At 40.5% G+C, this 25,412-nt stretch overlaps 2 protein-coding genes and 1 non-coding gene across 3 annotated transcripts; all 3 read right to left on the bottom strand.

The window, feature by feature from the left end:
• Nucleotides 1-225: 225 nt before the first annotated feature.
• trnaf-gaa (transfer RNA phenylalanine (anticodon GAA)) lies at nucleotides 226-298 on the bottom strand. Its single transcript has one exon. It is a non-coding gene; the product is annotated as a tRNA-Phe (tRNA).
• Nucleotides 299-5,072: 4,774 nt separating this feature from the next.
• LOC129106280 (G-protein coupled receptor 22-like) lies at nucleotides 5,073-6,617 on the bottom strand. The gene has a single exon (XM_054617663.1). It carries the CDS (start codon nucleotides 6,615-6,617, stop codon nucleotides 5,073-5,075), a length of 1,545 nt encoding a protein of 514 aa, XP_054473638.1.
• Nucleotides 6,618-19,241: 12,624 nt separating this feature from the next.
• On the bottom strand, nucleotides 19,242-23,410 carry cidec (cell death inducing DFFA like effector c). The gene is made up of 6 exons (XM_054617168.1): nucleotides 23,301-23,410; nucleotides 22,851-22,919; nucleotides 22,589-22,742; nucleotides 22,186-22,335; nucleotides 21,350-21,540; nucleotides 19,242-20,518 (listed from the first exon to the last, which is right to left on the bottom strand). Exons 2-6 carry the CDS (start codon nucleotides 22,913-22,915, stop codon nucleotides 20,335-20,337), a joined length of 744 nt encoding a protein of 247 aa, XP_054473143.1. The 5' UTR covers nucleotides 22,916-22,919; nucleotides 23,301-23,410; the 3' UTR covers nucleotides 19,242-20,334.
• Between the last annotated feature and the right edge of the window lie 2,002 nt (nucleotides 23,411-25,412).

Raw genomic sequence — 25,412 nt, 5'->3', positions numbered from 1 at the left:
GGGGAGGATGAAACTTAATTTTTAGGATGAATTTGAGATGGAAGTTGAAAGCAAAATACAACAGAGCCAAATCTTATTTCACAGACCTGCGATGGGTCAGGTGGGTGAACTGGTTTATCGACAGGTTTGGCAACTTGCGGCATCCAACAGCACCGGATTCCTAAATACAGTCTATGAATCAAACACATTCATTTTCCCTTTTACATTCAAAACGTAACAATCCTTTGCCGAAACCCGGGATCGAACCAGGGACCTTTAGATCTTCAGTCTAACGCTCTCCCAACTGAGCTATTTCGGCGGATGACATTAAAGCATTTGTAATTCATGACTTAATCCACTAGGGGCCAGTCTAGCACCTGATATTGGACAATATATTGACAGACACAAGATGTTTTGTTTTTACCCTCATGATTTATAACAAATACTTTAAGCATTTAGAGCTTATGTGTACAAAACGTTTTCCTTAATTAAAGGAACAAATTCCCTCTTATATTTTCAAGTTGCTCTTGCAGTGTAATGTGATATGATGTACACATGTATGGTACATTCTGGGTAAAGCAATACAGATGCCGGTGCAGTGCACATAGGGTCAAACATGATAATGTTAAAGTTTGACTTGATTTAAGTGCTGTACACATTTCTAAAGAAGTGAAAATGAACGTCTATTGTAAAAGCTAAATTTAGTAAAGCCTACGTTGACCTCTATCTGTCCTTTTGCAAGTTAGGATCTTCATATTATAAAGTTCAAATCTCAGGTTGTTGACAGAAATTTGGCAGATTATAGATTATTATAGATGCTGCCGCACATTTTACCAGACAGCAAGGGATCATGAAGTCCATGATGGAAGAGGTCAGTCATGATGCCAGAGCCATTACAGATGCAGCATGTATGGCAGCTGTTGAACCGTGGGCAGATATACCCTAATAATATTTGTAGGCATCTTCGCTAACCACTGAAAGGTCTAGCAGTCTGAGCTGTTGTTATTTGAGCAGTGATACAGTTTATTATAACAGCTTTTTATGGTGTCTAAAGTCATCCAGCCAGTGGCGCCTTCAGCTAATGCATCATCATATGAGCTTCTAATGCACAGTACTGGACATTATCATCATGCTGTTCGCCTCACAGTGGGGTTTCCCCGCTCCCTCTCAGCACTAGATGTACCCTTCAACCACTCGCTGTAAAAATGCATTGCTGTTGTAAAATCAGCATACTATACAAGCAAGCCATGCAAAGAATGCAAACATTGCCCATCGTATTTGTTCCTGGAACAGAGATGTATTCACAGCAACAACACAATAAGGGGATTTATCTAAAGGTGTTTATTACAAATGTTATCTTATTCATAAATGGATTAATAATTCATGGATTTATCCCATTGTAATGCCAATACATTTACAAAGAAAAGAAAAAGGAATCTTCCTTGTTCTTTCTTTTTTTAGGTCCTATATTGTTACATGAACAACAATCATTAACCCCACATGGTTCCTCATCTTCTTTTTGACTGATTTTCTTGTTCTCAGGTCTTGACAGACTTCCAGTTTTGGACATCAAGTGAGGTTGGGAGATTTGCTTGAGTGAGCTCCGCCCTAAAGTTCTTTAAAGTCTTGTGAAGCAATTTTTCCCAGCAAATACCTCACATGACCTCTACTAGTAGATCTTGTGCTTCTCTCGTAATGTTTGTATCATTTAACAATGAGACATCTGCACATGTGACCTTACAGCTCAATACTCAGTTCTCTCTCTAGGAATTTGGCTGTTCAATCTCTACTCTGATTTTTTTATTTATTTATAAATCAAGGTTTTGCTGTGGACTGTTTACAACAATAAATGACCACTGAGTTAATTTGTTGATTAACAAGCTGCAGTAAGAATTAAAGGCCTGTTTGACAGTTGTGTTTGCTTTTCTTTAGCCTTGCCTGTCATTTAAGGATGTTTTTAGTGGATTTTAATATTTGTAACCCACAGAAGAGGGTCTACAAATGTGTCCCACAATCCACAAGTATTTCACTATCTACATCTATTTGTGTAAGTCGTATCTACAAAAATTACAGACAAAAAAAACTTTAAAACCTTTAAAACGGTTGTCTTTACTCTGAATACAGTTACACAATGACTTACATGGCCTCCAACTCTAAAATGTTTTAGTCCAATACTCAGCTGAGCAATTTCAACTTGCACAGGCATAAGGTGCAATGCTAGATAATAACCGCAGAGGTCTCTCTGGACTTGACCTGAATGTATCATAAAATTAATTTTTTTCATCATTTAAATGTTTTTCGACTTAAACCAAAGAAATATCAAAATCATCAAAAGTGGTAGCAGTGGCCTGGCGGTTCTTGCTAGGTTTAAGTGGTGCTGAATTACTTTGCCCTGCAGGCTTCATCCCACATGGTTGACCTTCTTTCACCCATACTGCAGAGGTCTGTATCACCTCCCTCCCACGCAACACAAAGCCCACGCAAAGATTTCAAACAGCATGTTGGTAGCTTTTCAACTAAATCTGTAGAGTACAGCTCACTGGGAGGAGCAGGACATGAACACTGGCAGGTACTGGAGGTGCTCGGTGCCTACTGAGGGCACCCGTTGGAACATGGATGCACCCACTAGAAACAGTAAAGGATGGTTTTCTCATCATAAAACCAATTCAACAGTGTAGTTTGATTTCACCATGCCAACAGGAACAAGACAATGCTAAAATTAACACATAAAAATTTCACCACCTACTCACTTTTATTATTGGCTGCTTAGTAATTGTTATAGAGGCATAAACGAGATATCATATGCAACATGCCGTCCCCATCCAACAAAGATCACAGAGAATATCAATAAATGATGAACACAAGAATACATTTATTTATTGCAACAATGTACGCATGTGTCCGATAGGACTTGGCGTTCTTTGGCTCAGCAGTATATCACCATGTGTGTCCCTTCTGGTAACAAGAGAATAATCATGTGAGGTATATGGACACTGGTGTACATAGTTCTTATGCTGTTCTCCTCACAGCAGGTCTCCTTGTAAGGGGAAAAACAGTTGTCACAGCTATATCCGAGGCCAGGGCTTTATAGACAGAAACAATGTTTGTTTTGGATACTAATTTTTCAGTAGCCAACCTCTTTGGCATTCCACAAACTCATAGCAGACAGCATACATTAATTATTACGGACATGAGCACGGGACAAAGGCAGGAAATCCGAACCTCAGTATTTCATATTTATTGATATAATTCAACATTGCATGGTGATACATTCACATGAGAACACCATGAAGAAAACCTGTAAAGATAGCATATTCTTGGTGTACATACAATATAATCTATATATTTTTTCATGTTTACATTCAAGAATGCATTGTGTGTGTGAGAGAAACCACATGGCCACAGTGTGAATACAGCATCAGAGAAGTGAACACACGCGCAGGTAGAACAAAATCAGCAGGAAACACAAATCTTATTAAGACCCCCACAGTCTGTCAGTGCCCGGCTGTAGTTACTCTCTTGTGTTTGCTGTACACTAAGGGTGAGTTGACCCATGGGACCACATGATTGGAAGAGCCAGCTGCAACTGAAACACTCCTCTCAATCTAATAAAGTCTATAATCACATACAGACCAAGTGACTTGTATTGTAGATTACATGCATCTTGATCTGGTCAGTATTTACAACATGTACATGAATGCTATTACAAAAGAGAACTGCATGCTTTTAGCATGCCAAAACAATATTAAATATAATGCAATCCAAAACAATAGACCGACAATAAATACTACTTTTCTTAAGGCTGTAAGTATTCAGTTTTTATTGAGAAAGTTTCAAAGAGGTGTTGATTGAACTCAGTGATTACTTTTGAGATTGTCGATTTTGTGATGAGACTGCATTATATTGAAAGGTGTTTATCTTATTTGGTCCATCACCTGTCCATTTTACAGCGTCATCCCAACTAGCTAATTCAGCACAGCCAGCAGACTTTACCCATAAGCCTGCCAACATTTAATTTAATAAAATAAATTTCTTTTTTTACTATTTAAAGGACTAGCTAGACATTTTGGGAAAGAGGCTTGTTGACTTTCATGCCGAGAGTTAGATGAGAAGTTTGTTAGCACTCTCATGTGTAACAGAGGTATCAATCTTCTCATCTAATTCTCTGCAAGAAGCCAATGAGCCTATTTCCCAAAATGTCAAACTAGGACTTCAATCAATGTACCTACCTTCTCCAAGCAGTATATGCAAAACATCAAGACATTACACCATTTGATACAAATTTTGGAGTTCAAAGAGTTGCATTTATACAAAAGAGCTTTGCAAGATTTCTTATAAACACTGTAACATTGACCGTTGAATAACTACTTTAAGCAAAACTGCACACCCTGGCACATTTACATCTGCTCCTCATGCCATCACGGTTACTTGCTGGTAAATCTCAAACTTGTTCCCCTTTGAGTTCAGAATAGGCATCATACCATCAGAGCAGAACTAAGACAGAGACAATATCAAATACATTCAAAGAGTTTTTTGAGTATATATATTTGTTCAAAGTGTATCAAATCCTTTTTTTAAAAGCTGCCTTGGAGCATTCGAGTGACTGGCAGACCAGATCATCTGCTGGCTAAACACATTCTTTGGAGCAGTTAGGTAAGCATCACTATGAGAACGCTCTATCATACAACTCCATATGTAAACAGACTTCACTATTCGACAGAGTGCAAATTATATACACGTGTGTGTGTGTGTGTGTGTGTGTGTGTGTGTGTGTGTGTGTGTGTGTGTGTGTGTGTGTGTGTGTGTGTGTGTGTGTGTGTGTGTGTGTGTGTGTGTGTGTGTGTGTGTGTGTTGTTGTATGATTTTCTTCAGCCGCAGAGGCTTTGTGTCAACAGCATCCTGCTCTCCCTGCTGCCTGAGACGAATGTTTAGCATGGGCTTGGTGGAAATATTAAAACATCTCCCAGAGGTGGAAATGTGTTTTTCACATTTCTTACACTGGCTTCATGCACCAGTGAGTTTCATAATTTAACACACCTGTGACTCTATCTTTAGTTTCTACTAATAACTAACATGGCCGATGTGATTCAGTCTCACAGGACCTCTGCCAGGCAGCGGCCAGTACCTTTGCTTGCTTCCAGCCGCACTTGCCGGCTGGTTTTTTTGTTCTCTACCCAGGAGTTGTGTATGACCGTGCCCCCTGGTGAGGGGTCTACCTGGAGCAGGGACACCACCCTTTTCTTGACCTTAGCACGGAGGGCACGGCGCAGCTTCTGTCGGGTGAAGGCGTAGAGCAGAGGGTGGGAGACGGTGGTGCCGTACGCCAGGGCTATGAACCAGAGGCGTAGGCTGACCAGGGCGTCACTGGGGCCTATACCCAAGATTAGTATGTTGGTCACAGAGAGGGGAGCCCAGCAGCCCAGGAACGTGGTGATAATGATGAGGGACATCCTGAACACCCGCCTCTGTCGCTCTCGCCGATCCCTGTGTCGCCGCACTGCCCTTCTCAGGGCAATGATGGCAGACACGGAGGCCTGGACGCCCAGGGTGGGGGGCATGGCGGTCGCAGCACCTGTGTCAGAGGCGACGAGTGGGGCGGAGGACAGGGCAGGGGGTGAGGTGGCTGTGGCTGTGGGGGAGGGGGAAGGAATTAGGGGAGGGTGGCAGAGCTGTTTGGTACAATCTGTGGTGCATCGCTCCCCTACTACCTGCCCCCCATCATTGGTTCTGAGCGCCGCCTTCTTTTTCTTCTCTCTCCTGTGGGTCCCCCTGCAAGAGGTGTCCCTGAACCGCTGGCCCTTCTTCATGTGGGAGCCAATGCGGATGTTTAAAGCTCTCAGTATTCTGGAGTAGGTAAAGAGCATGACTGCCACTGTGGTGAAGAAGATGGGCACCTGCAGAATAAGGTGATAGTACATAGCCACACCTGTGTGGAAGCCCTGCCCGCCGAAGCACAGCAGTGTCTGGTTACGCCACGCTGGCACCACTGCAGCACTGACACCATGTGTGGACAACGACAAGGATGTCACCTGCCCTCTTTCCTCAGCTCCTTCTCCACTGGACCACTGCACCTCCAAGAATGGGATAAAACAAACAGCTACCGAGGTGATCCAAACTGCAGCAAGGAGCAGCGTTGCTCTACGTGTGGTCAGCAACCTGTTGGCTGGTCGCACTGAGATGTCATATCGGTCCAAGCTGATGACCAGGATGTTGATGGCTGTGGCTATGCTTGCAAAGGATACACCGGCCTCGTGGAAGCAGCAGAGCAGGGGCATGTTTGGTCCTGGAGGAAGCAGTACAACCACCAGAGTGAGGGGCAGACACAGCACACACACTGCCACATCCAGCACATGCAGATTCACAGTCACCATATTGCTCACCGAGTCCACTAAATTGGATTGAGAGCAGTAGAGCACCAGCACAGTCAGGTTGCTGCTGAAACCCAACACCAGCTCCAGCATGAGGAAGGCGGTGAGTGACACTTGGAAGGACAGCGAGTACGGCGTGTACCAGGACGCCGGGCCACTGGGCAAGCCCCCTCCTCCCTGCTCCTGAAGAAGTCCCATTCCCTCCAGGCCGGCCACCGTCCCAGTCCAGTCAGTGGTGGCTAGACCTGAGGTGTAGCTGTTAGTCTCCATGACAACCTCTCAGGCCTCATATATTGTATATGTCACACCGTTGATGAGCTCCCATGATGCATCGGACTGAGCCTCCATGATGCAGGGATGAATAACAGCTTGTTGACAGCGCTGGGTAGACAGGAACACAAACCAGACAGATGAGAAATGAACTGGGTAGGAGAAACTCAAAACACATTTACTCTCTCATAGCATGTCAGACAACTCAACATTACCTTGGAAAGAAAGGTCATAACATAGAGATCATAACCCACGTTGTCTAACTTTCTATCTATCTATCTATCTATCTATCTATCTATCTATCTATCTATCTATCTATCTATCTATCTATCTATCTATCTATCTATCTATCTATCTACCAACGTACCTACCTACCTGGTGATCAATTGTTATAAATAGACATTTATCAACCCCAGCGTCTGCAGATTGAACAGGTGCTGCATTATGCCATCAAGCCAGCCATCAATCTGTATCCTTTCAGTATCTCTGATTACTGTTTTGGCTCAGCCACAGACTGAGACCTGCACACAAGCTGTCAGAACGTCAGGCCGCTACAACAGGCCATCAACAATTTGTACTGGAGCTCTTGGGAAGGGGCATTTGTATGAAGATAAGTAATCAGACCACAGTCAGCAATTTACATAACATTGGTTATGATCGCTGGTCTGCCAGCTGTAGCAGACCACGTAAATATTGAAAAACCTCTAACGCCAAAGAAGAATATTTATTAAATATTTTTTTTGCATTTGCTGTTGCTCAAAACGTAGAAATTTCACTTTCAAATTCCTGAGCAATTAGTTTATTGTTCACAAGAGATTTGAATTTTCTCATTCATTCAAGCAAATGTTTTGACACAATCACAGAAGAGTTAGAAGAATTGGCTATAATTTGCACAATAACATCTCGCACATGGTTGCTCATAAAAGCTGATGAGTTGATTCTTATTGAAATTGTCAAAAACTCTTCACAACTTCTTAACATTCTTTGATAATTTGCACATGCAAAATTAGATATTGAGTTATCAAAATCTGTCAGACAGACATACTTGTGTATTCCATAAATATGAATAATGTGCAATTATTACACTATACGTTACATGTAACACATTGCTACACAAATATGTTTAACTGTGAACATACAAATGTGCATATTTTTTTCTGTGAACTACAGTACTGTCTTTTCCCAGTAAACTACTGGGACCATACAAGAGGATAAAACAACTTTTCATTTTAGTGGCATTGGCCAATTTACTGACACAATAACTAGCTTTTGAAGCTTGAATGTGATGTTTTTGGTGAGTTGATACATTTTGCAGACATGCAAGAGAGACTGTTTTTAAAAAGTGAGCCAAAGTGACTGAGAAAAACTCTGTGTTGGAAGGTTTTCGGTTAAACTGACAACCACTTAATTTAATTCATTTTAGTATCAGCGTCAAATCTGAAGAGTTAATTCACTTAAATATACTGTGGAAGGAGGTCAAGGAATAACTGCAGAATAAACCAATGCTAAACATCAATCATAAAGCAGATTTTAGGGAGATCATGTGATTAAAAACCAAGTACAGTAGGTTGGCAATTTTAACTACAGTTAAACCTACCAAAACAACTAATTTAATCTCTAATGAAGCACATTTCACACATTAAAAACATTGCTCTTCATTTTGGGAGATGCACTTGTAGCTGAACTCAGGTGGTGTTAAAAAATATGTCCACCAGCACTTCTAAAGTTCACCAACCTTGTTTGTTTAATACAGACACAAACAAAAATATAAATGTGATTTTAGGGGAGTTACAGTACATGCTGTAACTCTTTCTTGAAAAAAAAAATGTATCTGTCTGCCAAGCACATACAGTCTAATGTATCTGCAGCACCTCCCCTGGTTGATCAACAAACTCACTGTAGCAACATTATTACTGGTCAACCAACAGAAACACCCACATATCTCTAGGTATGTGTATGTCTATGCATTTGTTTATGTAGTTTTGACAGAGCTGAGCTAGCTACTTCAAACTAGCTAAATCTAATCACCTTATGACTAGCTTTATAGATATGGCACAAACATAAACAAACCAAACTCTTAGCAAGAAAGCTAATACGCCCATTTCCCAAAATTATTTTACCCAAACAATTTCTTTAAAATAACTTCTAGCAGTGGTAGCCTTATTATGATTATGATCAATGTATGGTGAGAGTGGTTTCAGTCACTATGTTTAAACATTTGGACCTTGGTAGGGATCTTTTTTCCTATTTTTAAAAAAATAGGAATTGTAGGTTCATTCCCATAAAACCTTGAAGAACACACAGTTGATTAGCAGGAGGCCACTGATTGCACCTGCGGGAAATCACACGAATGAATCCAATCACAGACATCTTTTCCCTTAAATCATCAAGAGGTGAAAATCACACACACAGTATTAAACATTTGCAGACGACCCTACAAGTCAATAGCAAAGGAAACAAACAACACAACGGATCAACTCTCGACTACCAACTGCTGGAAACCAGACATTTGTTTGAGCGATGGACTCATTTTCTCCTAGTTTCTGTTGCCACGGCAACCCACACTACAAGAGCCTAGATTAATGAGGGCACAGGTGCGATCGTATTGAAGTGTGTGACACTGAGCTCTTTGGTGACATCATACTAGTCCCAGAGATATGGTAGGGTAGTAAAGTTAAAACATCAACACAGAGAGTATGTTACTTTCCCATGGAAAAGATAAGGAAGACAAAAACAAATTCACTGGCACACGGTCTTCTTGTCCATTGACTTTCATGTGTTCCTGTTCTCCATGGTTATTGTAAACAACCAAATGGGGGAGGAAATGGAAGTCCCCTAAGATCAACAGCAAAATTGGATCAACAAATGACACACTTTACTACATTTTCTACAGCACTGTTTCAGCTATTAAGGGAGCAGTTGGCAGATACAGATTCACGGTTTAGTTTAAAACTGTGAGAGATATCTCATGGGGATGTACAGAAAAATGCAAGGAGGGATAGTGGGGAAAGTAAAGTGAGAAACAGACAGTGAAGAATTTAATGTGCGCATGAGCGCAGCCCTGCAGCCACTCTGCTTGACCCACGTTCCATCTGGTCCGTTCGTGAGTAGACTGTCTGATTTCCCCTAAAGGCTGGAATTGGGAGGGATTGAGGATAAAGGGACATCAGGGGATTTGGAAAGTAGTGGATTCTTGTTTAAAAGAGGGCATGCATCACCTGGAAGTAGGACATCTGGAATGCCTGCTACAGAGCTGAGACTGATTACAGAAAATGTAAGGGAAGGAAGTAGATTGAGCCAGCAGTCGTGGTAAACAAGATGTCCCAGGGTGCAGAGGTGGCAGCTCTTTTTTTTTCCACTCTACATCACCATAACTGCTGCTGGTTTCCTGGTTGCCTTCAGCACCCAACAGGCTGCTTCTGTCCCAAAAGACTCTCATGATTGCCTGAGTGAAAAGCATGATGACTGCCTGGGTTGGATGCTTAGCACAGGAAAAGCGGAAAAGCAATCTGGTGGTTGAACAGCACAGCCGTCAATGAGAAATGTAGCTCTAAATGACACACAGGTTTTACTGCAATATAGGGATTGACGGTTTAGCTGTGCTGAGTTTGCACGTTTTTTATATACATTTTATTTTGTAATGGTAGGTTTTCTACTTCTGTTTAGTCACTGTGAATTAAAAGGTTGAGTTGCACAGGGCATTCATGTGAAGCAGAAGAGTGAAAAATCAATCAATATGTCCCTGCTTTAACCCAACGTGCCTCGTGTCTGAACCTGGAGAGCACTGTGCTGTTTCACACTGTTCTTCTTCCACAAGCTGGTTATTAAGAATTTTCTCCCACTTTGGAAAATACCTGTATCGGAGTCATCTCAGGGTTGGTTCTGGTTCGGTCTTGTAAAGCGTTTTTGTATTTACGAATCCAGATAAAACCTCGTCAGAAAGTGCCTCCACTCCTCCTGCTAACTAATGTAAGCCAGAGGCAGGGGAGTGTGAAACCAGGCGCTGGTTTTAAGATGGCTTCCTAATTATGTTGCCTGCGAGTGGAAGACGCTCACCAGGGAGTGCTCCAGGTAACCGTGTGTGTGTAAGACCATTATCTGGCTTTGCAGGGGGAAATAAACTCACCTAGATTCTAACATACTGAGAACCAGGAAATTATCACATCAAGGAGCTTGCGTTTAATCTGTGGTCGCCTTGTCTCAGCAACACCTTCACCATTTACCCTGACAATGTAATGAAGCCGATTGTAAAAGCAATGACAAGGTGATGATGTCGAGAACCAAAAAGTTGTGTGATTTTTCCACATATTTCGTTGTTCGACAAAATAATTATGTTAATCTTGGTCATATCTTTGCTACGGTTGATTCCTTTTATTTTCAGTTCTATTTATCTGTAAAGACTAACAATGTTTAATATGTGATTTTGTATGCAGAAATTAATTCTGGGAAATGTGAAACAATACAGGTTCATGTGAAACTAAATGTAAATCACAACGCTTTATGAAAAAACAACTATTGGAGAGCAGAGACTGATCTGATAACATGATTGGTCATTTTTCATTTTAAAAGTAAAAGCCTCAGCAAGGGGGTTAATTCACAAACTGGTGCACCACATCCAAGACTACCCATTTTTACACAGATGTAAGTGACGCCCCACAGCACTATCTCCTTCCATGTAGGAAGCCAGAAACTATGTGACAAGAGACAGTACACCATGTATAATTGAACAGCTACTCACATCAGTAATCCCCAAGAGCAGCAGCACAAAGATTAACGATAATCTTGATATTCCTGTGAGACAAGCTGATGTAACAGGTTGTCAAACTGATATATAGTAAAAAGGAACGCAGTGGAAAGGTACATGAATATTAATGTAGCAATGTAGTAGTATAAATGTATTTTTATGGGACTACAACAGGATATAATATTTTTATCAACCACACTAAAAAATTATCATGATTTAATCAAATAGAGCAACATGTGTTTGATATTTCACTCTTTTGCTCTCAGTGTCAACGAAAGCAGAACCAGACACCACTGCGTGCGATTACTGGAATTAAGAAAAATGTATTATAATGTATAATATTATTTTATTATAATGTATAATATTATACATTATATACTGTATGTATAATGTGTACCTAGGTGCACCATATTTGGCTACATTCACAGTGCAGGCAAAAGTGGCGAAAATCAGATTTTTTTAATCTTGCACAATCTGTTTCTCTGTCCTTGAGCTGCTGCAACACCCGAATATCCCCCATGGGGATCAATAAAGGAATATCTATCTATCTATCTATCTATCTATCTATCTATCTATCTATCTATCTATCTATCTATCTATCTATCTATGTGTCTCAGATCAGTTTTTTTGTCTGAACAGTACAAATCACATGGAATCAGATCTTTTCATTACAGGGCTTCTTTTTTGCAATGGTACCTTTTTTTATCTCACATCAAGATCCCACCACTACCGGCTCCCACTCTGCATCCACACACACCTACGTACAGAAGAAACATTTATTGCTCAACTTTCTCTTCATCCGCATTATCATCTGCTCACAAATATACTGGCCTCCATGCACATCAACTTGTTAATGTAGGCATAAAATTCTCAATTAAGTGGCCTCCATCTTTACTTCCATAAGACAGTGTGATGATTGTGAACTCTTTTTTTTGACCATTTTTTATGCGAATGTAGGTTAATTGACCCATCAGGAAGTCCTGCCCCTCGAACGCAGACGGGCCAGCTAACAGGGTCAAACAACACCCAGCTCTGCTCAATAGACTCTCATGCCATTGTTTCAGATTCACTTCATTTTCAAACTGGTTTGGTGGATTTCAAGCTGTTCGAGGTAATACGTTGTGTAATTGTGATACTCGTAACCTGAAGAGGCTGGAAGAACTTATACTCTTCTGAAACATTACGTACGTAAAAACCTGTCACGCTAACTTTAGCAGAGTATGTCAGCACATCATTAACAAGCACTTCTATTCTACGCTAGCTTCTGAAGGTATACTGAATGTAAACACATGCTGCTTTTGCTTTTAGTGAATGTAACATTGAATAAAGACCGACTTTTTTGTCTGTCGTGATCACCAGGTGATGCGGTGGCTCACTTTTACACTGTGATGTCGAGACTTTAGCTTCTGTCTTTATCTTTATAAACGGTTTTCAATGTAGAATTCGTTTTTACATCCTGAAATATTTTTCTTATTTACAATTTTTTGTAAATAAGAAAAAAAAATTAAATGTTTATTCTGTGAGTGCAGTAGGTGACAGTGTGGGCTCCATGTTAGGTCTGACATCTTGACGGAGTAGCATTGGGGGCGGGACTTACAAAACGCTCAATTCCTAACCATGACAAGTTCTAACTGCAATCTGATAATGACCACATTTTGGAAAAATCTTTATCATGTTAGAATGATAACATTTGCTCAGTAAAGCATATTCACAAATGATTTTTTTCTTCACATAACACATGGGAGTTCACATGAACTCTATAAACATCACAAAATTATAGAGGTTAGGAGTAAATCAGTTTAACTTCATTGAAATGCAAACTTATGCAGCAAGGTGACTGAAAATCTAATCACACCGTCAACTCAAACGAGGGATGCTGTGAGCAAAGTATGACATTTCTGTCATGTACGGTTTCATGCACTGTATGACACTCTGATGGTAGGAAAGAAAAAAGGGAATAGTCAGGGTATTTATTGTAAAGTATGTATAATGACACTGTAGGCCTGTTACAGAAAACAAACTACAATAGAAGACTTGCTGTCACAATGTGTAGTTGAAAGATTTTGTCTACTTCAGGTTCTTGAAATTAAGCTGACCACCACAAAGCAGAATGTTGATTTAACAAGACATTACTGAGGACAAAGAATACACAAAAATAGAAAGGACAGAATGGAAGTCTGAGACTCTGCAGTGTGAGGGGGTAGTAATGACAAAATAGAGAGGCTGGAGTTAACACAGGAACATATACTGCACACTCCTACTATGCAGTACACACCCACCAGCATGTGTGTCCGCGCACGAGTGTAAAAAGACTCCCTGTTGAGACGTCAAGCTGTTATTTGAGCACTCTCTTCAGTCACCACGTCATGATGGAGACAAAAGGTCAAGTCACTGGCATGCTACTGCTCATCCTCAGCACAGTCGGCCAGAGAGAGCAACACACGCCGATAATTACTAAATCTGTGTGCACACACACATACACACGAACACAGTTGTACAACAGGACACCTGCTGAGTCTAAGTGGTCTTGTAGCAGGAGATGAATACAGAGAGGACGAAAGTCTCATCTGGAGCAGAGCTGGAGTGTTTTACAGTGTAGTAAATGTTAGGTTTTATTTTCTCTGCCAGTAGATGAACTGTTAAACAAATACGAATGTATTGAGAATTCCCCACTGAATCGGACTTCTAGCTGGTTGTCTGCCTTTAACACGCCAGCTCTTTGTGGCAAGACTCCGACCTTCAGATACGAGGACGAACAATACAGTGACATTATGTTCACCATTTTCAAGATTAGCATCAACATGTAAAATGTCATGAGCAATCTAAATGCGAATAAATTGTTATATACTGTCAATATGTCCATTTAATGCATGGTTATGGACACATAACGGGAGCGGGCTTGCACATAATTGTGAGGCCCTACTGGGACTGAGACAACATATTTGGAAATGATCAAACTGTAGAAATTTAACATGGTCATTTAACAGAACAATCCCAACTCACGGTCTACTTACTAGCTTCTTCTGGAGCTTTAAACCATATCACTCACGTAAACAGATGTATCTCCAACTTCAGTGGAAATGTTTTTGTAAACTTTTTGTAATACTATATCCAATGTCAGGAATTAACTTTGACGCTTAACTTTGAGGACGATCGTGTGAACATAGTTATAGTATAGTGTGTGGTGTTGGATTGCTTTCACGTTTAAAGCGTAAGTATATTGTATAGCATCAGACATTACAGCCTTTAAAAAGGTTAGTTCAACTCCTCTCTAGGTATAAAACTGAAGATTTTTTTGCATTTTGCTATAGTGCCCTTGTCACTACTGGTAGCATGAGGCGGTACCTGCAGTCCATTCAGATTGCACATTGTTTTCCGAACCTAGTTAAGTAGTTAATGTTTTACATGTAGTATACATACTTATTTTAAGCCCAACAATAATGTTTTCCTAAACCTAACTCAGTGGTTTTGTTGCCTAAACCTAAGCAACTGCTTTTGTTTGAATTCTGTTTGACTTGCTTTGGCATTTTCAGAATATTAAAAACTCGATTTAATTCAAAAATAAGTTGCCAGCTCTAGACAATACAACACTGTCTCATGATCAACACAAACAAGTACACACATACTACGTCAGCACACTCTCAACCTTCACTGGTATGTTAGCAAGGGCGCGAGCAGGATTAGGGGTCAGGGGTCTGCTTCACTATGATTGGTTTATTGACCCTCTGTCTAGTGTTTTTACTGCCCATAATTGTGGCTGTTGTTAAAGCTGCATCCATACTTTCAATGCAGCAATCCAATAATCATTTTGGTCCAAGTCATAAATATTTTGGCTCATTTCATAATGGAGCTGAGGAGCAGCTGGAAAAAGCCAGAAGGACCCCATGAAATATGGAGAAATACAGAGAGTGCTTTAAGGGAAAATATGAGGGAGAGTAAAATCAGGCAAAAGTCAGCCTCTTCAGCAGGAGACTCATCTTTAATGTATATATCTCTTTGAGTGACCGCTGAGGAGAAATCTGAGAGATAACTCAGTGAGTGCACCTATTGCCATATCAGTCAAAATACACTACACATCCATTATTAAGACATCTTCTCCAAACAACCGGCAATTCAGGTTTGAGCAAAGCATCCAGGCTCTCACTGAAGACCTTTGTGTTGTCCTGTTACCCTGAATTATTTATTGCTGAGCTGAAATATGGACCTCAAATAGCCAACCATTGAAAAACCTAAGCTTGGGGAAAAATAGAAGAAAAAAGAAAAGTGGGGGAATAAGAAGAAATAGAGACAAGAGAGAAAAAGCTGTTGCAGCTGACAGATGACAGATGCTGAACAGAAAGCCAATTGGTGAAAAACGAGGAGGCTATTTAACTACAGAAGGAGGCAATTAGAAGACAATTTAATCATTTGTGTGTGAGACAGAGAGGGGATGGTGATGTATTGACACACAGGCAGACACACTCCCTGTCTTCATGAGTCCAGCAGGATTTGGTTTCCCTCCTTCATGTCCACAATCAAAGCCGTCCACAGCGAACGGCGTGGCGGAGACATAGCTCAGACCCAAATGCTTTCATCAAGACTTCTCCCTTTTTCTCTTTGCTTTCATCCACCTCCACACTGTTGCAATCAACCCCTTCTGTTACTACCCATTCGCCTGCTGTGTCTTACTGCATTTAGTTTCACTTTTACCATCTTTATTTGTCCCTCTGTACATCCCTCTTTTTAGTTGTTCTCTGACAAAGAACACTGTTGCTTGTGATGAACAGCAGAGAGAGAAAACTGCATCAGACCGCATGTGGATTATATGAGAGTGTAAATCTATGTTATTTGATTCTGTGAGGGCAGATTGCAGTTCTGAAATGCCGGGCAGCATATTGTCACATCGGTCAAAGCTAATTGGTACTGTTCGCCTAACTGGTCTGTCTAACCCATAAAGGTTTTACCAAACACCATTAGTGCTCAAACAATGTAACAATCACTTTCGTGATCAATGTAATTATTTTCTCAATTAATAATTTAGACTAAAAGATGTCAGAAGATAGTGAAAAAAAGCCAGTTACCATTTATCAGAACCCAAAGTGATGACTAGAAATTGCTTGTTTTTGCCAAACAACAGTTCAAAACAAAAACGTTATCCAAAACACAGTCACAGAAAACTAAGAAATCCAGTAAATAATCATAGTTGATATACTGGAATCAGATAAATTGTTAATTGACAGGTTAAAGGAACTTGAAGACCACATTTTGGATGAAATAAGTCAAGACAGACCTGGAGTTAACAGAATCCTTTGAGTGTTTACCTTAACATATTTCAGATTAAGGTAAAAATCCACAGTGCATAATTGTAGTAACTTTAAAAGGAACAAACTAAGGGCAAGTACTAAATTCAGCTTATTACACTCCCCTTAAATTAATTATTCAGGTTTAATTATACCTTATTCAATGTAAGTTGTATTTTGATTCCTTCTAAAGGATGGGCAGATATAGACCTAACAACTAACCAATCCTGACGGGGAGTGAGAATAGATTACGAGAGGTTTAAGGCATTTTTAAAGATATTTTAAGGGATGTTTGGCCCCCAAGGCCTTTGGCACACACAACAAAACACAAATGCAAAACATCGCAAACACTATCCAAACAGACAATCAGGCTTTAATGTACAGTATGCATAGTGAGATGTTTCCAGCTAACTGCAGTGAGGATGAGTCCCTCAGGAGCGTGGGAGAAACACAGCCTCAGAGCTGTGTCGAGCACCTACTCCCACATACAGCCCGTGGGTTTAATAAAACCCGGATTCCTCTGCTAAATCGAGATTTCGTGGACAGGACATAGAGTGCTGTGCTGTGCTGTGCTGTGCTGTGCTGCTGTGCTGTGCTGTGCTGTGCTGTGCTGTGCAGCCTGCCCTTCCTCACATGGAAATAAACATATATTGTTTGACATGATATGCATTAACATATAGTGTTTCCAGTTTGTACAGATTGAGATAATTATCCACTAGAAAAGGTTATGGATTAAAATAATACGCTGCGTAAAAGTTCAACTAGCTCAAAGGAAAAAGTCAAACAGAAGGCGTGTTACCGTGTGGAATCACAGAGAAATGATTCAATGGACTTAAATTATTGTCAAACTGGGTAGGTCGCCTGCCTGCCAGCTGCTTAGAATTTTTCACTAAAAATGTCTTTATCGGACAAACGGCGGCACCAACAAACATCTATATTGCAGAGTGAAAAACACTTTGACTATGTAGCGAAGCTGCACTCTCACCTCTCGAGCTGGAGCCGTGCGCTCAGCGACTCACGTCCGCAACATGTGTGCTGATGGGGAGCGTCCCGTATGTCCTGCGGTGCCAATAGTTGACTACCGGAGCACATGCTCAGCAGCAGCAACAACAGCTCCACCAGGGGCCACCGGCAGCTCCACAGCTCAGTGGGACGGGAGGACGGACCTGTGGATCCACAGAGGACCCCGCTGCCAGGATGACTTCAGCTGACTGGTGGAGGAGGGAGGAGGCATCTACTGTGGAGGACATTCAGATCGAAGGTTTAGAACTCCTAACTTAAGATAAGATAAGATAAGATAAGATAAGATAAGATAAGATAAGATAAGATAAGATAAGATGAGATGAGATGAGATGAGATGAGATGAGATGAGATAAGATAAGATAAGATAATAAGATAAGATAATCCTTTATCAGGCTTACAGCAGCGTAGAGTAAAGTGCACACAAGAGACATAGTAGAAGAAGACAAGATAAAAAAATGAAAAATGAAAATAAAATTTAAAAAAAAAGTATTATAAATAAGCAATAATAAAAAAAAAAACAGTAGAAAAACAACAATAACTGAAATATTATATTTACAGACAGAAAAAAAACTATTTTAACTATTTTAACTTGTTTTAACTATTATTGCACAGTGTAATGTGTAATGTGTTGCACAGGTAACTTGTCTGTGCTGTGATACTGGTAGAAACTTAAAGCCCCACTATGATTTTTGTGCACCAAATTAATAGTGAAATTATTAAATGCACATATTAAAAAAGAAAGCTGTAATCTATCTTTGCGGATACATTGCCTCAAGTGATGTCACGTGAGGCAGTGATTGGCGCTGAAGACAATAAGTCTGAAAACGTACACTTCATTTGAATTGTCACAGCATAGCTACATGAATGCAATTTGACATCTGCATTTAAACTATCCTAGGTATTTTTTAGTAGCTGTGAGCTGCTAGGAAGGATTTGTGGTTGTCTCACTCAAGATCACCTCGACAGCCAGGTTCTAACCGTTAACTTTATGATTAAACGACATGCTGCTACACCCACTGAGCCACATGAATTACACAAATATGAAGTTGTGGTGATTCAAAGAAGTGAGTTTATCAGACCTCTGTAGCCCACTCCTCACCTCTGCTTAAGACTGCTCAAGGCTATATTATCTGTTACTAGCCTAATTCACAAGTATAAAGAAAGTATAAATGAAAAGAAAAACCTGTATGAAATATAAAAAAAAGCATATCTTTGTTTCTGCTGCATACATTTTTAATTGTTGTCCATGAGTTTGAAATTGTCAGGAGTGCTCCTTTAAGAATCAATTTTTTCAACTGTCAATTTTTTGTGAGTGACAGCAGGTTTCAATCTTGCTTATTTTTGTGGGTGGAGTGAACCCTTTTGTTCACAAGTTGATCAGAGGTTGTGCCTTCTAATGACCACAGAATTTACAGTAAAGCTATAAATTTGACTCAAACGTCAAAGTCAACCTAGACAACAGCATTGTTTGGTATTTTCAGTTGGCGCATCTGAACATGGTGAAGGGAAAGAAAAATCAATCCCCTTACCAAACCTGTTAAATAGAGCAAGACATTGTACCAATCAATATGGAGCCAATTGAACGGCTACAAAAACACTTTAATAGTGTCATTAGGAATACTGTGAACCACAACAAATGTAGATTAAAGCACAAGAGACAGTCAGTATGCACCCCTATGACTCATTTCAGTGCAAACAATGGCACTTGACCAGTGTTCACAATCACTTTAATGTTGTTGCCATTGGATGCAACTGCTGCTCATGCAGTCATGAGATGCAATTTAATTGTTGAAGAGCCAATACCAAATACTGTTGGAAAATGTTTTAATCATCCCATGAATCATTATCTCATTACATTTAAACAACATCCACATCCCTCAATACATTAGCCAACAATAAATCAACTAGTATTATGTCGCACAGTCAGTCTCCAACTCTTGACCTACTGATATGTACCTTAGATATTTATCTTTTTCTGGGTGTATCAGACCGCCAGTTTAGTTGAAAATCTGTCCTCAGCTTTTTGCTGCCACCGTTTTACGACAAGATGGCAAAAGTGGCACTTCTGCCGCCAGCTGATGCCATCATCTCTCTTTTCTCTCAGCATAATGTGCTTCCGGCCTCTCGCCCCCTGCAGCTGCTCTAACTTCGTTCTCATCCTCTGATTTTCTGAGGGAAGGGGCAGGCTGCAGCTGACAGGACAGTGCAGGCCAGGGACAATTAGGGAAGCGTGGGAGACACAGCTGGACCTGTTGCCAATTACACTGACTTTGACCAGGAACCACACAGACACACAAAGACAGATTAATGGGCTCACACTGCACATATAAGCTCAATTGTAGACCTACTGTATGTAGACTGGGAACGGTAAAATAAAAATGGTTAGTTTTATTTATTCATCTCCATAGGAAAAAGTTACAGTAATGAGTAAATGTGCTTTTGTGAAGAATAACTTCTGGTATTAGCTTGTACATATGGGGCAAAAAAATGTAACAGAACAAATAAAGTGACTGTGAGGCTATTGCCATGTCTGAAATGTCTGCAAACTGCACAGAAAACTGTGACATGAACACATAGAGATCGGCAGTTTCGTCTGTGGTCATCTACATTGTGCCCTAAATCTGAGAGTGGACAAGGTGTTTGCTCCACCATCGTCAGCTCTGGTCCATAATCAGTGGGATATCTTTCCCAGCAGCATGCTCTGCAGCTGCCTGATCCTGCTTTCCTGTGGCAGCACCTCCCTATTCACTGCTCGTTCCTCCTCCTCCTCCAGCATCTGCTCGATGTAGCAGGAGGAGCCCAGCAGGATGTGTCCCGTGGCCTGCATGTAGAAGAGTGTCCATCGCAGAACCTCCCTGGAAGCACAGCGCAGAGAAAGAAAGGGGTCATACTTAGCAAATTCCCATCTGCTGAGCAGCTAAACAGACACACACAAACACAAACAGAGCATTGGAGTAACTTGAGATATACATATAGGTATGAGAATATTATTTTTGTTAAATGACATGTCATGCCTTGAGTAATTGTCATAGAAAATGAACTACACAAGCTGAAGAGAAAAAGACTGACATGAAATGAGAAAATCATACCTCACATCAACTGGATCTCATAAAAAAACTGACATCTATGAAACAAACCTCTTCCACTGCACTGTGAGCACAAAAGACCCATATTTGACAAGACTGCAAAATGTAATCCTCTCTGACTGAAGCTCCGTGCCAACGCTAAAAACAAGCCGAACTCAGCAGCGATGACATAACATGAATTTAATCTCAGTAAAATCTAGCCTTTGTTCTTCTGCAATCTGATAATTTCAACTCGTCCTCCCACACAGGTATTCACATTAAAATATGAATTTACATGTTAGAGGTTGTGCACAGAATACTACTAAAAACTGGAGTTGATATGTTAGAAAAGCAGCTGTTATAAAGTAGAAAATGAACCAGAAAAAAATTGAATTGTTAGTGGGTAATAGCATTGCAAAGGTGATGATTTGCTGGGTAATTTATGAATTAGAAAGTCATTAAAGTAGATCAATTTTCATTTCTGAATGGATTAAACTATAACTAGGGAAAGTCACCGGAGAAACGCTTTGAGATGAAGAAGAAACAAACATTAATAACATAATAGTTCAACACAAAAGCGTAATAATGAGATGAGGTTTCAGGTATTTGACAGACACTCACTTCAGCATATTTTTGGCAGCATAACAGCGCAGGTCATACGACAAAGAATAAGTCCCGTACAGGGTTGCTTTGACGTTCAGGCAGCCAATGAAATCCTTGGGGTTGTTTTTGTAGAGGTCAAAGGTCAGCTTGGCCACATCTGTCCGGCGCTGTGGCCTGTACACGCTGAGCTGATCTCTGGAGGTGCCGTTCTGTGAGGCGACAGGACCAGAACCAGAAGTTGGGTCAAAGGGGCACAGACACATTTTGTTGGCGTGATTGCGACCGGCAAACTGGGCCAATTGATAACGCTGAGCTCCACCAGCAGACATTACAGACTGAAGCGGCTCCAGCCAGCAATGATGGGGAAGGCAAATGACAATGAAGCAACGTCAACATGAGGTCACCAGAGGAAACATGTAGGGGGATGCAAATCAATACATGCATCAATTTCTGTGGAAATGAATTGCTTTCGGGGGAAACGCCATTTAAATATTACCCCAGCCTTTGATTCTTCTCTAAAAATTATGATTAAAGAAACTAATCTCTGGTGTTTGCCCCGAGCTTAGACTTTGCACAATAACTGACATATTCCTCCACTATTCAGATTGAGGATACAATATTTGCTGATTAAATTTAAATTATCATTCTTCAGCCTACAGACCCCTGTACCATCCATATTCATGACTGCTTGATAAAAGAAACAGATATATCTGTTCAGTCAAAACATCAAATAATCACTGGCATAACAAAGGCTGAATGCAAGTGGTCAATCAATATGTTAAACACCACACTGTGCAGCTGATCAACAGTGTCATCTACTGGTTGATGTGAAAAAAGGTCAAACACTATCATACCGGACGTGGGGTCCACTTGTGGCCCTTCTCCAGGACCATGAGGACAGTGTTGTCAGGCAGCGTCTGGAAGAACTCCTCTGTGTCCACCCCGGTGCCGTCTTCATCCAGCACCAGGGCGCTAACACACACTACACCCAACGAGTCACCGACCTAGAAGAGCAGGCACAGGGAGGCGCAATTCAGATAACGCCCATTATGTAAAGATAGAGCATTGTAGCAGTCAAATGTCCACATCCGTCTTGTGAACTTTAACCAACATGAGCCTCACAGATGGCGCAGCAGTAAGTGAGTCACGGGCCAATCTGTCTGTGGTAATTATAATCACCGGTTGATCGTCATCCACTCTCAACTATTTCACAATTACTGCTCAGCCCTTTCGACACTTTACACATACACTCCTTGCCTTGTTCATCAGGTCTTCTAGCGTGTCCGCCATGATGCCCTTCTTCACGCTTTGGTCAGCATTTGTGACCCTGTAAGGCTTTGGCCGAGGAGCTCGACCCGACAGGAGCTGCTGGGTCATGGAGGCGCTGGCTGAGACGCTGGCTGTCACACACCTGAGAAAAGATACTTAATACTTAAACTTCACAATGTTCAACCTTCTCAACCACTATCAACTGGTGATTGTTGACCATCCCGTCCAACCCACGGAGCAGTTCTCTTACTTGGAGAGGGTTGATGGAGTCAGAAGGCTGAGGGACTTCATAGCGTAATCCATCTGAGAGCACATTGACCTGCGATAGGAGGTTTAAACAGTGTAGCAATTAGACTTTACCTATAAGACAATACATCATCACTTGCAAAGAGTTACATTACCAAAAGGCCTCCCAGAAGGAGCAAGTAGTAGCTATGAGTGAACATTGCAGCTTGAAAGATTGTCGTTTTACAGTCAAAAAAATAAAAAAAGGCAAACGATCTAAAGTCAATTCTGGTCGAGCATGCCCTATTAAGTGTCCAGGCCTCCATGTTTACATCTATCATAATTAACTCTAATCTGTAAACCAGACCCTTTCTTTAATAAACTACACAAATTTCATAATAATTCCCAATAAAAACAAATAAAAAAATCTACAACATCTTATTGTTAAAAAAAGATGAAAAGCTGTTGTCCTGACCGTGTTTGAATAAAATCCTTATAGTGGCCGTTGTGATCCTGAAGTGCTGCTCCTAACTCCACTGAAGCTTTCTGATACACTCTTCTCTTCTTGCCGTTTCTTGCACCACTTGTTTAGTGAACTTTGTTCTGATGACTGTTGAGCTTGTTGCAAGCTTTATTGAGTAATTCTCCATGAGCACGGCTCTGACCCTCCCCTGTGAAAGCCCTGGATGTCAGTTTGTTATACGGAGACATAGATACATTTAACAGAGCATCTGTGAATTGGAACTTCTTCCTACTGAGGAAAACTGTCCCTAATAAAATATGCAGTGTGGTCTGTAATTTACTCAGATTAACCCAGAGATTGTTATTGGAAAGATTTCTAAAAACATTCAAATCATATTTTTCAATGCTTATTGAACAAAGTAAATCATATTTAGCTCCACTGTATTGGAGTGGTGGCAGAAAACGTCTATCTGCATTGCTAAATAGTGGTTATGGTAAGTGAGAAAATGTTATTTGAATTATTGGGTTTATCAACCCTCTAAAGACAAAACAAAAGGTTTGTCTTTAGAGAAAACCAGGAGTCTTGGTTGACATAATATTTTTGCTTTACTTGCTCCTGATGAGAGTAGATTTGTCAAATTAGAGCTTGTGGTCAAATTCTCATTTCTAACACAATTTTCTAATAAATCCGATTTCAAATACTTTCTTGACATCAAGTCAAACACTTTTGACTCTGCCAGAGGTTGTGGAGAATATGTGACAGTAATGTAACATTATTGACCATTACCATTATTGAGCATTTCACAAATTAGGTCATGGTTCAATGTTAACAAAGTTATCTCACATATTGAGGTGTTGGCTTATGGAGGTAATAAGTGTCCACACCTTCCAGTGTTATCACATGATGGTGCACACCTAACGCTGAATGTATTCTGAGATCACCTTTGTACACTAGCCATAACAATTAAATCCCAGGGATTGATATGAGAACTATGTGACAGATATTTTACCAAGGTTCAATTTAAAATCTGCTGTTTCAGTAGGAAAAAGCAGGGACACAGGTGCTATAAAACTGTGTTTCTCCATCGTTAAAAGACCACATTTAACTGGTTATGTTCCTGAAATGGTTTAATGAAAAAGAAGTCTGGATGTTGTCTGATCAGAAGTGACCTGGTGAGACCTCACTTGCTGTGACATTTGCAGCATTTAGATCTTGTTTTGTGCACAAACATCATGTCGTTACACTATGGACATACTTTGGGTTGAAAAAATAGCATTTTACAACCACTTAGAGAGGGCCAAATAAGGAGAATAAAATACCAACGATAGCAACATAACATAATGCTAATTTTAGTAATAGAAATGCACTAGTTTCTATTAAATGTGTGCAAAAGCTGGTTTTATATGTCATAGAACAAAGTGTGGTAAACCCCAATTAAAGGAGAACTTGAAACAAGTGGAACAAAATGAAAATATTCAGACTTATTTCCCCCCCGGGTGTTCCTGATGTTAAGGGCAGCCACATGACCCCATCACTGCCTCATCGCTCATTCATAACACCTGGATCAGACTGATGCACCTCTACAGTCTGCGCCATTTTGGATCCTTTCTCTCCCTCTGTTTGCATGCTCACTCTGGAACATTTAAACAATAGGCTGCTCAGTGAAGAAGTAGAGGTAATGAATATATTTGACGATGTGAGGAGCCGTCTTTCGCCAACCTGTAAACTAATGATAGAGAAACAACGAGGACATCATGTGGACAAACGAGGAACCGCCTCCGTTTGGACTCCGTTAGGTCGGAACCCTGTTGTCACTTTGCTTTGGAGAGTGGTGAACATCTCTAGGTAAGTTAAAGTAGCACAATTTGGTAATGTTATTCAATTTGTACTGAAGTAAAAGTACAGATGTTATCTATTAGCAACACATTTTCGCTACTTTAAGCATTCTAGTTTACTCTACTTTGAGCATATATATGTGTGTGTGTGTGTGTGTGTGTGTGTGTGTGTGTGTGTGTGTGTGTGTGTGTGTGTGTGTGTGTGTGTGTGTGTGTGTGTGTGTGTGTGTGTGTGATGCCTACCTCAAACTGCCTACTTGATTTAATGCCGTTGGAAACAAGTTAAAAA

Source organism: Anoplopoma fimbria, chromosome 17, assembly GCF_027596085.1.
Source record: "Anoplopoma fimbria isolate UVic2021 breed Golden Eagle Sablefish chromosome 17, Afim_UVic_2022, whole genome shotgun sequence".
Taxonomy (NCBI): Eukaryota; Metazoa; Chordata; class Actinopteri; order Perciformes; family Anoplopomatidae; genus Anoplopoma; species Anoplopoma fimbria.
The sequence above is the reverse complement of the archived record's forward strand: the minus strand, read 5'-3'. Positions and strand labels throughout refer to the sequence as shown.